Genomic DNA, 17,243 nt, shown 5'->3' with positions numbered 1-17,243 from the left:
AAAGAAAAGAAAAGAAAAGAAAAGAAAAGAAAAGAAAAGAAAAGAAAAGAAAAGAAAAGAAAAGAAAAGAAAAGAAAAGAAAAGAAAAGAAAAAGAAAAGAAAAGAAAAGAAAAGAAAAGAAAAGAAAAGAAAAGAAAAGAAAAGAAAAGAAAAGAAAAGAAAAGGGAAAGAAAAGAGATAGTAAAAAAAAGGTAAAAGGAAAGAAAAAGGTAGAAGAGCAAAAAGGGAAAGGTGAAGGAAAAGCAAAAGAAAGGAATGAAAAGCGAAGAAAATCGAAGAAAAAGGGAAAGAAAATGGGTGAGAAGAGATAAAAGGAAATGGGGTGAGATAAAAGGAAAGGAAACGGGATAATGGAAAGTGAAATAAAAAATAGAGAAAAAGGGAAAGTGAGATTTAAAAAAAGGAAAAGGGAAAGGAAAATGGGTAAGGAGAAAAGAAAGAGCAAGGAAAAGAAAGAGGGAGAGGGAAAAAAATAGAAAGAAATAGATAAAGGATAAGAAAGGGAAGGGAAAATGGGAAAGGAGAAAGGAAAGAAAATCTGGAAAAGAGAAGGGAAAGAAAAGGATAAAGAGAAAAAAAAATGGGAAATGAGAAAGAAAAAAAATCTGGAAAGGAGCAGTGAGAGGAAAAGGGGAAAGCAAAAGGTTAAGGAAAAGAACAGGGGAATAATGAAAAGAAAGGGGGGGGGGGTCAGGTAGAATTGTTAAAAAGTATGATTTGGGTCGATTTACAAAAATGACCCTATCAAGATTTTAGCCAAAATAATATATAAGACTGAAGATTTTGCTCGTATATGGCAGAAATGTTTGGACCTATATTTTTCCAAATCTCGAGGCTTATATAATAATATTTAGGCTTATATAATATTATTTTGTATAAAATTTTAATAGGGTCATTTTTCTAAATCGAGCCAAATCAGCATCTTAACCCTATAAGATTTGTAAGGTTAAGAAAAAGGGGAGAAAAATAAAAGTGAAAGGGAAAAGAAATAAAAAAACCAAAAGGAAAGAATAAATAGAATTTATTTTTATTAAAATAAAACCTATAGAGGAGTCAATAAGTGCATTTCTATAGTAATAGAGGTGCTAGTCTTAATACCTTTTAGAGAGCATATCCATAGTCTGGTATAACTATCATGAGATCGAGGTCATAATAAATGATATGTTTAAATAAATATATAAATTAAAATATATTATCAATAAAATATAAATATTAGTAACATAAATAAATGCTAATTCATTATTTATTTTATATAAAATATTTTTATTATACATATCTTGATTATTAATTAAAAAATAAATATTATTCTTGTATTTACCTTATTCTATCATCTATATATATATTTTTTAACTATATTTAAAAGAGGGGCTGAGTTTTAAATAATCATAAGTAATTATGAGTAGCAGGTATTAAAACTGATATCCTTTTATTTTAGATTTCTTTTCCATGATATAAAATGTTTTTAAGATAAATCTAAAATAGTGATAATTATTTTCTATAAAATCTAAGAAAAATCATTTACCTTTTTATCGAAATTTCATATTTTTTATCAACGGAAGGTAACAGGCTAAAAAATATACTAAAAAATAAATAAATACGTACCGATAACATGACGCGATGACATGACGTTACGAATGACATAGAGAGGATATCGGAAAATTATAATATAGATGTAACTCGATAGAATATAATTACCAATTATAAATATTTTTTAATTTGTGGGATGATTAACACTCATAATAGTTAATAAGAAGGTAGTGAAATTTAATTTATGGAAATAAGTTCCTCTGAATCCCCAATCTTAAAATTTTAGTTGGAAATTTTTTTAAAATAAAAGTTAAAAAAATACAACTAAAGTATTTTTAGAATATTTGATGTAATGATACGAGTTTTATTTTTATAAAAATCGTTTATTTATTTTAAATAAATAATTTAATTTTATACAATATATTAAAATTTTACATTTTTTTAAACTAAAAAAATCTGCTTTATATAACAAAATATATCAAAATTTATATAAAAAAAATCAATCTATCAATTTATAAAAAAATCAATCTATCAATTTATAAAAAAATCAATTTATATCAACATAAAAAAAAACAATTTAAAGGTTAGTAATCGGTCATATTGACATTCCACCCTTTAAAAAAATGATCTCCACTCAGGTTTTTCTTACATGTGAATCTTATCGTCACTTCAGTCATGTTTCTCAATTGCTCCATTAGTCATTTGTTCGTATATCTTTAGATAGTTTGTTTGACCATCTGATTATCGTTTGTTGAATCGATTATCGAACATCATGAAACATCGTTGGTTGAACATCATTGTTGAAACGTCGTTAGTTGAATGTTGATTTGCTGTTTGTATTGATCATCCCATTTCTCTTTCAAAATTTTATATATATTTTTTTACAAAATTTTATTTATTCATAACAATCATTTTCTATGTCGTATGTCATATTCTAGCTTTTGAACTTGACTTTGAATTTTCGAATCTTGAACTTGTTCACTTCTTCCACCTCTAAAATTTTTTTCTCCTTTGTAGAATTTTCATTTGATATTTTGTTGTTGTTTAGCCTCAGTCATATCTTTTCATTAATTTTTGCTTGTTATCCTTATCATCTAATCATTCGTTTGAACATCATCTTCACACTAGCTTGTTCATCTCGTTATTTATTATCATTTTTATCAGTGTTTGTAAATATATATTATGATCAATATATCTCAAATAAAATAATTTTGGAATAATTGAAATGATAATGGAATAAATAATTTATCAGAATCATTCATAAGAATAAGAATCATAATAGAATATTTGGAATTGTTATTTTATATAATAATAAATTTATTTATTTATTATTTAATTATTTTTATTTTTAAATTTTACTCCTTTATTTTTCAATTTAAACACTTTTTTTACGGTATGACTAAATACTGAATTGCTAAATTGCTAAAATGAATTGCTAAAAAGCAATTAATCATAATCAATCAAAATTTTATTATGTATATTTTATTTAATGAAGATTTTTAAAACTTTTTTTAAAATATACTTAAATTATTTTTTTATTAAATGAATACTAATTAAATATCATATATTATATAATTTTATTTTGAGTTAATATTATTATAAAAGAAATATTTTCATAGCTTATTAAAACATAAATAAATTTTTTTCAATTTTAAAAATTAACAAATATATATCCGTAAGTGGGCGTTATATGCGTAAATATGTAAATATCATTTTAGAAAACCGGAATGATGATTGGATAGCGCTTTTTTTATATTTGGGTATATATACATATGAAAAACCTAAAAATAAAAAAAAAAATTTAGGTTTCTTTGATGTTTAATCTATGAGTAGGTTTAGAATAGTAAAATAATGGAAATTTTCTAAGGTAAATATTGCTGGCGTTATTTATCAAAATCTCTTAATTTTTGTTTTATATGTGTATATTTACGTGCTAAGCATTATCCTAAAAAATTTTTTGAAAATAATTTGATTTGACCGATTGCCGAGCTTAAAACCGACCATTTACTAAATATTCGATTGACCAAATTTACTAGTAATACAATTTGAAAAAGTTGATTTTCGTTTTATATATCTATAAATACGTGTAAAACATAATCCCAAAAAATATTTTTAAAATATCGCTATTTGGCGGATAACCGACTCGTAGCCCACCCAATGACTAAATAATGAATTGCTGGCGTTTTAAATCAAAATATCTTAATTTTTGTTTTATATGTGTATATTTACGTGCTAAGCATTATCCTAAAAAATTTTTTGAAAATAATTTGATTTGACCGATTGCCGAGCTTAAAACCGACCATTTACTAAATATTCGATTCACCAAATTTACTAGTAATACAATTTGAAAAAGTTGATTTTCGTTTTATATATCTATAAATACGTGTAAAACATAATCCCAAAAAATATTTTTAAAATATCGCTATTTGGCGGATAACCGACTCGTAGCCCACCCAATGACTAAATAATGAATTGCTGGCGTTTTAAATCAAAATATCTTAATTTTTGTTTTATATGTGTATATTTACGTGCTAAGCATTATCCTAAAAAATTTTTTGAAAATAATTTGATTTGACCGATTGCCGAGCTTAAAACCGACCATTTACTAAATATTCGATTGACCAAATTTACTAGTAATACAATTTGAAAAATGTTGATTTTCGTTTTATGTATCTATAAATACGTATAAAACATAATCCCAAAAAATATTTTTAAAATATCGCTATTTGGCGGATAACCGACTCGTAGCACACCCAATGACTAAATAATGAATTGCTGGCTTTTAAATCAAAATATCTTAATTTTTGTTTTATATGTGTATATTTACGTGCTAAGCATTATCCTAAAAAATTTTTTGAAAATAATTTGATTTGACCGATTGCCGAGCTTAAAACCGACCATTTACTAAATATTCGATTGACCAAATTTACTAGTAATACAATTTGAAAAATGTTGATTTTCGTTTTATATATCTATAAATACGTGTAAAACATAATCCCAAAAAATATTTTTAAAATATCGCTATTTGGCGGATAACCGACTCGTAGCCCACCCAATGACTAAATAATGAATTGCTGGCGTTTTAAATCAAAATATCTTAATTTTTGTTTTATATGTGTATATTTACGTGCTAAGCATTATCCTAAAAAATTTTTTGAAAATAATTTGATTTGACCGATTGCCGAGCTTAAAACCGACCATTTACTAAATATTCGATTGACCAAATTTACTAGTAATACAATTTGAAAAATGTTGATTTTCGTTTTATGTATCTATAAATACGTATAAAACATAATCCCAAAAAATATTTTTAAAATATCGCTATTTGGCGGATAACCGACTCGTAGCCCACCCAATGACTAAATAATGAATTGCTGGCGTTTTAAATCAAAATATCTTAATTTTTGTTTTATATGTGTATATTTACGTGCTAAGCATTATCCTAAAAAATTTTTGAAAATAATTTGATTTGACCGATTGCCGAGCTTAAAACCGACCATTTACTAAATATTCGATTGACCAAATTTACTAGTAATACAATTTGAAAAATGTTGATTTTCGTTTTATATATCTATAAATACGTGTAAAACATAATCCCAAAAAATATTTTTAAAATATCGCTATTTGGCGGATAACCGACTCGTAGCCCACCCAATGACTAAATAATGAATTGCTGGCGTTTTAAATCAAAATATCTTAATTTTTGTTTTATATGTGTATATTTACGTGCTAAGCATTATCCTAAAAAATTTTTTGAAAATAATTTGATTTGACCGATTGCCGAGCTTAAAACCGACCATTTACTAAATATTCGATTGACCAAATTTACTAGTAATACAATTTGAAAAATGTTGATTTTCGTTTTATGTATCTATAAATACGTATAAAACATAATCCCAAAAAATATTTTTAAAATATCGCTATTTGGCGGATAACCGACTCGTAGCCCACCCAATGACTAAATAATGAATTGCTAGCGTTTTAAATCAAAATATCTTAATTTTTGTTTTATATGTGTATATTTACGTGCTAAGCATTATCCTAAAAAATTTTTTGAAAATAATTTGATTTGACCGATTGCCGAGCTTAAAACCGACCATTTACTAAATATTCGATTGACCAAATTTACTAGTAATACAATTTGAAAAATGTTGATTTTCGTTTTATGTATCTATAAATACGTATAAAACATAATCCCAAAAAATATTTTTAAAATATCGCTATTTGGCGGATAACCGACTCGTAGCACACCCAATGACTAAATAATGAATTGCTGGCTTTTAAATCAAAATATCTTAATTTTTGTTTTATATGTGTATATTTACGTGCTAAGCATTATCCTAAAAAATTTTTTGAAAATAATTTGATTTGACCGATTGCCGAGCTTAAAACCGACCATTTACTAAATATTCGATTGACCAAATTTACTAGTAATACAATTTGAAAAATGTTGATTTTCGTTTTATATATCTATAAATACGTGTAAAACATAATCCCAAAAAATATTTTTAAAATATCGCTATTTGGCGGATAACCGACTCGTAGCCCACCCAATGACTAAATAATGAATTGCTGGCGTTTTAAATCAAAATATCTTAATTTTTGTTTTATATGTGTATATTTACGTGCTAAGCATTATCCTAAAAATTTTTTGAAAATAATTTGATTTGACCGATTGCCGAGCTTAAAACCGACCATTTACTAAATATTCGATTGACCAAATTTACTAGTAATACAATTTGAAAAATGTTGATTTTCGTTTTATGTATCTATAAATACGTATAAAACATAATCCCAAAAAATATTTTTAAAATATCGCTATTTGGCGGATAACCGACTCGTAGCCCACCCAATGACTAAATAATGAATTGCTGGCGTTTTAAATCAAAATATCTTAATTTTTGTTTTATATGTGTATATTTACGTGCTAAGCATTATCCTAAAAAATTTTTGAAAATAATTTGATTTGACCGATTGCCGAGCTTAAAACCGACCATTTACTAAATATTCGATTGACCAAATTTACTAATAATACAATTTGAAAAATGTTGATTTTCGTTTTATGTATCTATAAATACGTATAAAACATAATCCCAAAAAATATTTTTAAAATATCGCTATTTGGCGGGTCGTACTCTTTTTCATATATATATCAAATAAATCTTTTAATTTTACAATAAATTTTTGTATCAGACAGACTGCTTCATCCTAATCATTAAATACTCCATCATATAATCAACTTTATCAATCCCCTTTTTTTTTGATTTTATCCAAAAAATTATGTTTACTGATATTTTTTTTATTCGCATCGCGCATAGGTATTAAATTTGTTTTTGATTTTTATTCATATCGTATACATTACAATATTATATTTAATTTCTTATTCATAATTTCTATTTTGTTAATTTTTTTTGAATTATATGAGGAAATGATGATATCAAATATAGATTAAGATAGTAGAAAATATCTGATCCTCATTTAATTATATATATTTATGCGCCTTTGTTTTTATTACAATTAATGAATCAAATGTATTTTAGTTTAACAATAATTTAATAAAATTATCTTTTATTTTTTGAATGCTTTTGATGATATAGAATAGAGAAAAATTAAAATATTTTCATTTTTCATCCTTTTAAGAATTTCGAGAGCCATATCATGCTTTTCCTTTAACCTATAATAAAATTTTAAAATATATTATTAAATATATATTTTACCAAAATAAAAACTTTGAGAACTGATCAGACATTTTAATAACAAAAATATGATTTATAATTATAAAACAATTTTAAATTTTAACGGCTATTATTTAAAAGTATTTATTTATTTGTTTATTATTTTTTATATACTTCTCTCAAATTTTTTTATTTTCAAAATAATGCCAAATATTTTTAAAATATTCTGGAAAATATAATAATTTCGAATATAAATAATAAAGGAAAATAAAAAAATATTAGAAAGAATATAATCATGGGGAGGGGGTTTAAACGCCCCTTTTTTGAATCTCAATTGCTTATCTCTTAGATAATTAAAATTATCTGAAATATTTGCACATACACAATTTTAGAGAGTATTATAGATTTTATTTATTATATAAAAATAAAAATACTTTAGCATATAGTATTGCATAAATTTTAAGTGTTAATACAAAAATTATATAAATGTTATAACTAAGAATTTATAGTAAATTTGGTCAATCGAATATTTAGTAAATGGTCGGTTTTAAGCTCGGCAATCGGTCAAATCAAATTATTTTCAAAAAATTTTTTAGGATAATGCTTATCACGTAAATATACACATATAAAACAAAAATTAAGATATTTTGATTTAAAACGGCAGCAATTCATTATTTAGTCATTGGGTGGGCTACGAGTCGGTTATCCGCCAAATAACGATATTTTAAAAATATTTTTTGGGATTATGTTTTACACGTATTTATAGATATATAAAACGAAAATCAACATTTTTCAAATTGTATTACTAGTAAATTTGGTCAATCGAATATTTAGTAAATTGTCGGTTTTAAGCTCGGCAATCGGTCAAATCAAAATATTTTCAAAAAATTTTTTAGGATAATGCTTAGCACGTAAATATACACATATAAAACAAAAATTAAGAAATTTTGATTTAAAACGCCAGCAATTCATTATTTAGTCATTGGGTGGGCTACGAGTCGGTTATCCGCCAAATAGCGATATTTTAAAAATATTTTTTGGGATTATGTTTTATACGTATTTATAGATACATAAAACGAAAATCAACATTTTTCAAATTGTATTACTAGTAAATTTGGTCAATCGAATATTTAGTAAATGGTCGGTTTTAAGCTCGGCAATCGGTCAAATCAAATTATTTTCAAAAAATTTTTTAGGATAATGCTTAGCACGTAAATATACACATATAAAATAAAAATTAAGATATTTTGATTTAAAACGCCAGCAATTCATTATTTAGTCATTGGGTGGGCTACGAGTCGGTTATCCGCCAAATAGCGATATTTTAAAAATATTTTTTGGGATTATGTTTTACACGTATTTATAGATATATAAAACGAAAATCAACATTTTTCAAATTGTATTACTAGTAAATTTGGTCAATCGAATATTTAGTGAATGGTCGGTTTTAAGCTCGGCAATCGGTCAAATCAAATTATTTTCAAAAAATTTTTTAGGATAATGCTTAGCACGTAAATATACACATATAAAACAAAAATTAAGAGATTTTGATAAATAACGCCAGCAATATTTACCTTAGAAAATTCCCATTATTTTTTAGGTTTTTCATATGTATATATACCCAAATATAAAAAAAGCGCTATCCAATCATCATTCCGGTTTCCTAAAATGATACTTACATATTTACGCATATAACGCCCACTTACGGATATATATTTGTTAATTTTTAAAATTGAAAAAAATTTATTTATGTTTTAATTAGCTATGAAAATATTTCTTTTATAATAATATTAACTCAAAATAAAATTATATATTATATGATATTTAATTAGTATCCTTCATTTAATAAAAAAAAATTTAAGTATATTTTCAAAAAAGTTTTAAAAATTATTATTAAATATAATATACATAATAAAATTTTGATTGATTATGATTAATTGCTTTTTAGCAATTCATTTTAGTAATTCAGTATTTAGTCATACCCCTTTTTTTATATCATAATTTCTTTTTAACTTGTTCTTTATAACAAAATTTCTCTTTCTCCTTCCATTTTCAACATACGATCTCCATATCGTACTCCTAATCTCTTTTTCAACATATTTAATCACCTTTGTTTTAATTTTCTTTTCCAAAGTTTTTTTAAATTTTTTAATAATTATAAAATTTTTTATTTTATTATTTTCTTCAATTTTTATTTCATTATTGTTTTTAATAACTCTCTTCTATATTTACAGTGTTTACTTTATTTGTATATCGTGATTGATTATTGTCGTTGTTATGATATTTACAATTGCATACTTGATTTGTTCCTCGATTTCCAATATTATGATTATCGTTATATCTTTGAATGCATCTTGAATCGTTATAATGTCTGTTATATCTGTAATTATAATCATTATTAAATCTATTATTATTATAGTCATTTTTATTATAACTAGCTCTATTATCAAATCTCGAAGAATTATTGTACGATCCTGGATAGTTTGCTCTGACGTTGTTGTAATAATTCGCGTTATAATTCTGATATCTAGGGTTGTAATTATTTCCTTGATATCTGGGGTTATAACTATTTCCTTGATAAATATTTCTTTGAAATTCATGGCCTCTTGTTGTCCATCGTTGTCTGTTATCATAATTAGATTGTAAATTTTGTCGTTCCTGGTCTCCATATCTCATCAATTGTTTATTTTCTTCTGTTTTCCTGCCTCTTTGCCTTTCTACATGTTTCACGGTTGTATCATCTTCTGTTTTTTCGTTTAAATAAATATATTCAACTTTAGCAATTATATTTTCTTTCAATTCTAACTCTTCAAAATCATCTCTTAAAGTAAGAACTTCTTCTAATGTAATATTTTCTTTTAACGTAATTTTCTGCCTAATATTTTTGCTGATTGACGAAATTTTTACTTTTTCAATAACTCTACTATCACTTAGCAAACATTCATTTTTTAAAATGCATAATCTACTTACCCAATCGATGTAACTTTCGTTTTTACCTTGTACAGCTGCGTTGGGTGTAATAACCTGAATTTTTCAATCAATATCGATGGATTGATGAAGTCGGTAGGTGAACATATCGATTTAAGCTTGATATATACCTCATCTGGTAGTCTTCTTGTAAAGAAACCTGCTTTTTCGATGTCCGTGATCTGAGTGTCCTTGAAGATATCTTCGAATCTACTCAAAAAAAGATCGCCATTGCCTGCGTATATTGGAAATTCAATATTTATATTAACATTATTATTGGGAATCTGTTTCATATTTATTATTTATTTACGATTTCCTCGAATATGTAGCGGAGCTGCTACCATAAAGTATTTTTAGAATATTTATTGTAATGATACGAGTTTTATTTTTATAAAAATCGTTTATTTATTTTAAATAAATAATTTAATTTTATACAATATATTTTAAAATTTTACATTTTTTTAAACTAAAAAAATCAGCTTTATATAACAAAATATATAAAAATTTATATAAAAAAAATCAATCTATCAATTTATAAAAAAATCAATTTATAGCAATCTAAAAAAAAACAATTTAAAGGTTAGTATTAATCGTCATATTAAAAACAACGTACAGGATGAATGTAAGACTTGTATAAACAAAAAAATGACAGTGTTAAACATATAAAGTATATTATTTATATGTGGTAAAGGGACATAGGTTATCTTAAAAATTTTACAATATTGTTTACCTTTATTAAAAGCTGCCCAAGTTGGTATAAGCAAAAGATTTTAAGAAAATATTTTCCAATGATATAAATATAATGAGGCTTTTCTGACATCAATATAAAATCCATATTTTAAGAACTTATGGTTTGAGTCGTATGACAAAAAAAAATACCTTCAAACTATATTATTAATAGAAATTTTAAATGTAGTACAAAGAGTTTATAATCAAGCTTAAACTATTTAGGTTGGCAAGGAGAAGAACAAAATTAAGAAAGTGTTTTAAAATTTTTATTTAAAAAATTATTTCACATGCAATATATTTTCATGCTTATATAGTTTTTAAAAATCAATTTAAATAAAAATCTATTTAATAATTTATATAATCAAACTATTGAGTCAATATTATAAAATGAGTCCGTAAGGTTAATATAAAGAATAAAAAAATCCGTAAGGTTAATATTCAATCAGGATATCTCAATATTCTACCCTTTAAGAAATAAACTCCGCTTAAGTTCTTCTTGGACGTGAATCTTTTATGTTCAAAATATAATCTTGATATCGTGCGGGTAATGTTCTATTTGGACTAGGCCTCGTAACGTCGGCTGTACAATCTTTTTCTTGGTCAATAACATTTCTGCTTTTGTAAAATGTAACCGTTGATGAAGTGTTTGGTTCATGCATGAAATTTTGTCAGTGGTATAACTTTTTTTAAGTTGGTCAAAGTGCCTCCTTAATACACCATTTTTCGTGTGAATTTGATATAGCATGTTACTTTTTTTAATTATAACGCCTTCATCCCATTTATTTACTCCAAAACATTTATACCATATTTTACTCCAATATGCCATAGTTCTATTTTTTGGTAAAACTGTGAGCAAACTGTTGTCGTTATCTTTTTTATATTTTAACTTGGTGGGATACCAGTCGTACTGTTAGGCGTGTTTCTGTAGTTGAGCAAAAAGTTTTCAAGAGCCATATCTATATCTATATGGTTTTGCTCCATACACTTATTCATGTGTGTTTTGAAAGTTCTCACCATCCTTTCAACTTGCCCATTTGACTGTTAATGGTGGTCTGAAGTCTGAAAGTGGTCTCTACATAATTTTTTGAATAGTTGACTTGTAAAGTTTAGGCCATTATCAGAAACTATTTGTTCTGGAATACCATCAATTCTTTTATTGTGAATTCCTCGATTATTGATTTCACCGGCGTGATTATAGAAAACTTACTTTACGCATCTACTATAAGCAACCAGTATTTGTTAAAAAATGGCCCAGCATAGTCAAGGTGTATTCTTTCGAATGGCTTCGTCGTTAACATCCAAATATGCTGTGTGTTGATGGGATTATCGGCCCAAATGTTACATGATTTGAATTCCTTTATTTCGTTATTAATATCATTGTTAATTCCAGGCCTCCAAAAGTATTCTTTAGCTAATATGGTTTTGCTTCTAGCTAACTTGGCTATCAAATCGTTAATTCTAGGTATGGGGTATTTGAAATCTTCAAGCGCTGGGTTAACTGTGTCTTTAAGACTCCCTTTTTTTTAAAAAACTGGTGGGAGTGGACTTGTCTACCTGACGTCTTTTATCGGCTCGATGATCTTGTTTTCCAGCCAGGTATTTAATTTTTTAGTTATAATATCTATTCTAGAATAAGGTACCCTTCTCTGTGGTATAATTTTTGACTTAACATTTGACTTTAGTCATAATCTAACTTGAGTTTTAATGACAGGTTTATTATTTAATTTTGACTTGCAATTGGATATCAACTCCGCCAAATCGTCTTTATGATCCATATCAATCATACCTATGGATCTTTCAAATTATTAAAATGTTTTAACCATGTTCCTAGTAAAGGCATCTTGCTGCTGTTTACGACTAATGCATATAAAATTTGAGAATTCCCTTCGTATTCTACATTCACTTGCGTGCCTAGTATCGTCTTGCCGTACCTGATAACTGTATGTTGGACTTCGTAATGTTTTTTATGCCTATTTTCTCAATCATATACTAGGTAGAATTGTAAATCTCATGCCCGTATCTACTTGTAGTGAAGTTAAAACGTTATCAATTTTGATTTTCACCATATATGCATCATCTTTAATATTTTGAACTTCGTTTTCTACGTTATTTATATTATTTAATAAATTATAATCTTTATTATCGTTTGATATGATTTTGTCGTCTTCGATATCCTCTATATTAACTGTACTGATTTTATTTAAATAAGGCGCTTGATGTCTAGGATTAGGAGACATATAATTTTTTTTATCACGATCGTAAAATTGTTGATGCACGTTGGATCCATTATAACCTCTAAAATTTTAAAACGATTGTCTGTTGTGTCAAATCCGTTGTGGTTTTTGAAATCATTAAAAGGCTTGTAATTATTATTATATCCATAATTGTAATTATTAAATCTATTATTGTTATCTCTTGTGTCGTGATTATTGAAAGGAATATAAGGAGTTTCCCATCTATTTTGATCATGAAATCTATAATAGTTTCGTCTTGGAAAATGATAGTTATTTTGGTTGTTAAATCTTTGGTTGCCATATAATGGTCGAGTCTGCCATGGTTGTCTAAACTGATGTTTGTAATTATTATCATAAACTCAGTTGCTCTCAGTATATGGCATCATCTGGGTATTGTCATATCATATATTAGTTGGTTTTTGTCCGTAAACTTTCTTATCTTGTCTTACTCCCTCCAAATGTTTTAGATCAGAACAATCTTATGTAGTTTCAATCTCAGTTTCGTCTAACTCTTTGCCTATCTTTATAATGTCATCTAAAATGAGTAAATCTTTAATTCTGTATTTAATTTCCTTTATTTTTTCTAAAACCCTGTCGTATCCGATAAAGTTGCAATCCATATTGAGCTGACAAATAGGGGTAAGCCAATCTAAAAAACTTTCGCTCTCTTTTGAACCCTTGCATTGAATTCAATATTTTTATTGTTTCGAATCTTGGCAGGCTGTAATCTAAATTTGTTGATAAGTGTCGACGATTTCTTGAGATCGGATACAATGCATATTGATAGTAGTTTAAAATCTGGTAAATTATGTAGTAAGCTCGTGGCGTTTTCGTTATCTGTGCTTTTATTATTTTTAAAAATAAGTTCAATTTTAGTTAAATATGTATCAATGTTTCCTATATATTTAGGAAATTCGCATTTATATAATATAATATCATTAGAAACAGTGGGTTTTTTATCGTCCACCATATTTAATTAATTGTAAAAAAAAAAATTTCTTCTTGTTTTTTTTTAATATAATTTATTTATTTTATTTTTAGAAATGTGAAATAGTTAATATGAAATTCATCTTTATATTTTAATAAAATTTTAATTTATTAGAAATTTACAAAAATAGCCGCTGTTGTTTGGAAAATGGAAATGGTGGAAATCCACCTAATAATGAACGGAGTTTTTGGGTTGGGTCTACATGGACATTTTTACCATAAAGAAATCAATATTATCTGAGCCATTTTGCTTCTAATTTACCCAACCTTAATTTATACAGTGAAGCTTTGAAAACAGAAATCTAAGATATTATTGAATTTTGGTTGAAATATGATGTTGATGGTTTTCTCTTTCCTAATGCTGATATATGGTTTAAATATATCCCAACAACAACTTTAAATATATCATCAATGCCTAAAAATATTACCCTTGGACAATATAAAACCAATGGCTTGATTTCATTTATCAAAGATGTTATTGAAAAGGCTAACAAAAAGAAGAATTATGTTAGTTGAATCATACTTAGAAGACAGCACAATGATCTATGGCTTTAAAGCTGATGTAGTTGTTAACGAAGCCCTGACACAGATCAAGGGAAATTGTGATGCAATGTGTTGCTGATTATGTACAAAATGTCAGGAAACAAGTACCAGATAAGAAAGGGGCTTGGATGTTGGGAAATAAAGATGTCAGCAGAATAACATCCAAGATGTGGGAAGCCAAACTTATGTAAATGCACTGAATGCCTTACTTTTATTATTACCTGGTACATCCTTACCTTATTATGGAGATGAAATAGGTCTTGCTGACAACCCTCTATCATCCCTTCAACAATCCTATTACCCTTTATGCAAAATTCCTTTCAAAGGGGAATGTAGAGATATGTTTAGATCGCCCATGCTATGGAAACCTCATAATAATGCAGGCTTTTCCAATGTTTCCTCTCAATCTTGGACACCTGTCAGCCAAAATTTTGAAAGCAATAATGTTAAGACTTTAGAACAAACCAACAAATACATTCCAGTATTTTCCCAACTGATGGCGCTCAAAAACGGATCCATTCTGTGGTGGTCATTTTAAAATCATCTCTCAGAATCCTAATATTTTTGCTTTTGTGCGCAAATGCCATGATTACCCTAATTACATTACCCTCATCAATCTTGGAAAAGAGACAGCAACTTTTGTAAAAATCGAAATGTCACACAATTATCTGATAAAGCAGAAATTGTATTGGATTCCTTGAAATCGAAAACCTCTCTAACCCCACCAAAGGTTGTGAATTTATTGCAGCCCATGACACTTATGCCTGAACAGGTTATTGTGCTCAAACTTGAAGAATAAATAATATCCCAGCGCTGCCACCATGCTAAGGTTGGGGGAGAAGAAAAAAATTAAGAAAGTGTTTTAAAATTTTTATTTTATTTATTTAAAAAATTATTTCACTATAAATGCAATATATTTTCATGCTTATATAGATTTTAAAAATCAATTTATATAAAAAATCTATTTAATAATTTATATAATCAAACTATTAAGTTAATAATATAAAATGAGTCCGAAGGTTAATATAAAGAATAAAAAAAATCAATCCTAAAGGTTAATATTGAGTTAATAGATAGCGAAAAAAATATTTAATAAAATCAATCAGGACATATCAACATAAACTATAACACCAATAGATTTAACATCTAATAAAGAAAATGATGAGAATTTTTCTATTGGGGAAACAAATGTTGCTGAGTTTACAATTAATATTGAACTAGAGGTTTTAAATTATATTAAAAAAAGTCGAAATACATTATAAATGCTTAATTAATATCCTACCATTAATGTAATGTTTTTAAAATATAATCTGCAATACATTCATCTCCATTTAAAAGGTTATTTAGTTTTGGCACTGAATTCATTGGCTATAGTTTTTTTTTTAAATAAAGTTTTTTTAAAAATTTCAATAGTTTATAAAAAAAAATTGTATAAGATCAGGCGATATTAGGGAATTTGAATGAGAAAATTACAATTTTTGTAGAAAAATCAGACGTGTAATTATTGATGTTTTATTATGAATATGTAAGGAGAAAATTATATTTTTGTAAAAAGTCAGACATGTAAATTAATTGTTATTTATGATAATAATGGTTGAATTATTATATAACAATAAGAAATTATATTAATACACATTTTTTGTAATAATTTTAATTTTTTAAAAATTTTAAAGAAACAATTCTATATATTTAATATTTTATATAATTAAATTAATTTCTTAATTTAAATAATTTCTAAATTTAAATAATTTCTAAATTTAATTAATTTCTCAATTTGACGCCACGAATTATAAAAGTGGTGCCTAATTGGTGAAATTATTTAAAAAAAGGAAACCTTAAATTTTCAGTCTAATGTAGGATAATCGGTTCTATTTAAAAAAAAAAAGGTAAAAAAGCAATTTATTCATGATATATTTATATACTAGTGATAGTTTTCGTAATTTTTTTACATTCATTAGATTTTATTAGAATATTTAAACTATTTTTAATTAAATCTTTGTTAAGCACGTTATGAATAGAATTTAAAAATGATAAAATTTTAAAAACTATTATATCTCATTAATTTAGAACTTTAGCGTAAATAAAGAAATATTTTTAGTTAAATTTGCATCAACAATTTACTAAGGATATCAATAAAATGCCTACAAATTATTGTATCTCATATTTTCCCCAAGCCTATTTTAAATTTACTAAACGTTCTTTCACAATTAAATTGCGTAAATTATAAAGTTAAAAAATATTCATAAAAATAATCGAGATTATTATAATCAGTTGTGTGTAGATTTTGGGAAAAAAGTTTAAAATATCGTAAATTACATACCTTAATAATTTTGTTATTTTCCCATTTTTTAAATCTAACGAAGAGCTTCTGTTGGCAATACATTGTGTGCCACTTAACATAATCCTTATTTTCTTTACTTTTGAAAGGAAATTTCCATGATTAAAATTTTTATTTTCAAATTTAATAGTGTTTTATTGTGGTCTGATCTTGTGTTGCATAATTGGCGAAAAACTATGCTAATTAAGCTTAGCAGCTAAAATAATTAAGCATTGGCTACTTTAAGGATTTCGGCTAATTAT

At 25.8% G+C, this 17,243-nt stretch overlaps 1 protein-coding gene across 12 annotated transcripts in view; it reads right to left on the bottom strand.

Moving 5' to 3' along the window:
- LOC135926137 (uncharacterized) overlaps positions 1-17,243 on the bottom strand; it is a 38,120-nt gene that overhangs the window by 11,174 nt on the left and 9,703 nt on the right. Inside the window, exons 2-8 of one of the 12 annotated variants that reach the window (XM_065461847.1) lie at positions 15,946-16,031; positions 13,724-13,970; positions 10,174-10,405; positions 9,639-9,947; positions 9,445-9,583; positions 2,178-2,665; positions 1,037-1,131 (exon numbers count right to left, since the gene is read on the bottom strand). In XM_065461847.1, coding sequence (XP_065317919.1) covers positions 9,941-9,947; positions 10,174-10,405; positions 13,724-13,970; positions 15,946-15,984 — 525 coding nt within the window. In that variant the 5' untranslated portion in view covers positions 15,985-16,031 and the 3' untranslated portion in view covers positions 1,037-1,131; positions 2,178-2,665; positions 9,445-9,583; positions 9,639-9,940. Of the gene's footprint in view, positions 1-1,036; positions 1,132-1,990; positions 2,666-7,107; positions 7,203-9,444; positions 9,948-10,173; positions 10,406-11,363; positions 13,971-15,945; positions 16,032-17,243 lie in introns of those variants that run through there. The other 11 variants (XR_010571791.1, XR_010571792.1, XM_065461848.1 and 8 more) reach the window with 11 other exon arrangements.

The sequence above is a fragment of the Gordionus sp. m RMFG-2023 genome, chromosome 3, assembly GCF_954871325.1.
Source record: "Gordionus sp. m RMFG-2023 chromosome 3, tfGorSpeb1-WG-v2, whole genome shotgun sequence".
Taxonomy (NCBI): domain Eukaryota; kingdom Metazoa; phylum Nematomorpha; class Gordioida; order Chordodea; family Parachordodidae; genus Gordionus; species Gordionus sp. m RMFG-2023.
The sequence above is the reverse complement of the archived record's forward strand: the minus strand, read 5'-3'. Positions and strand labels throughout refer to the sequence as shown.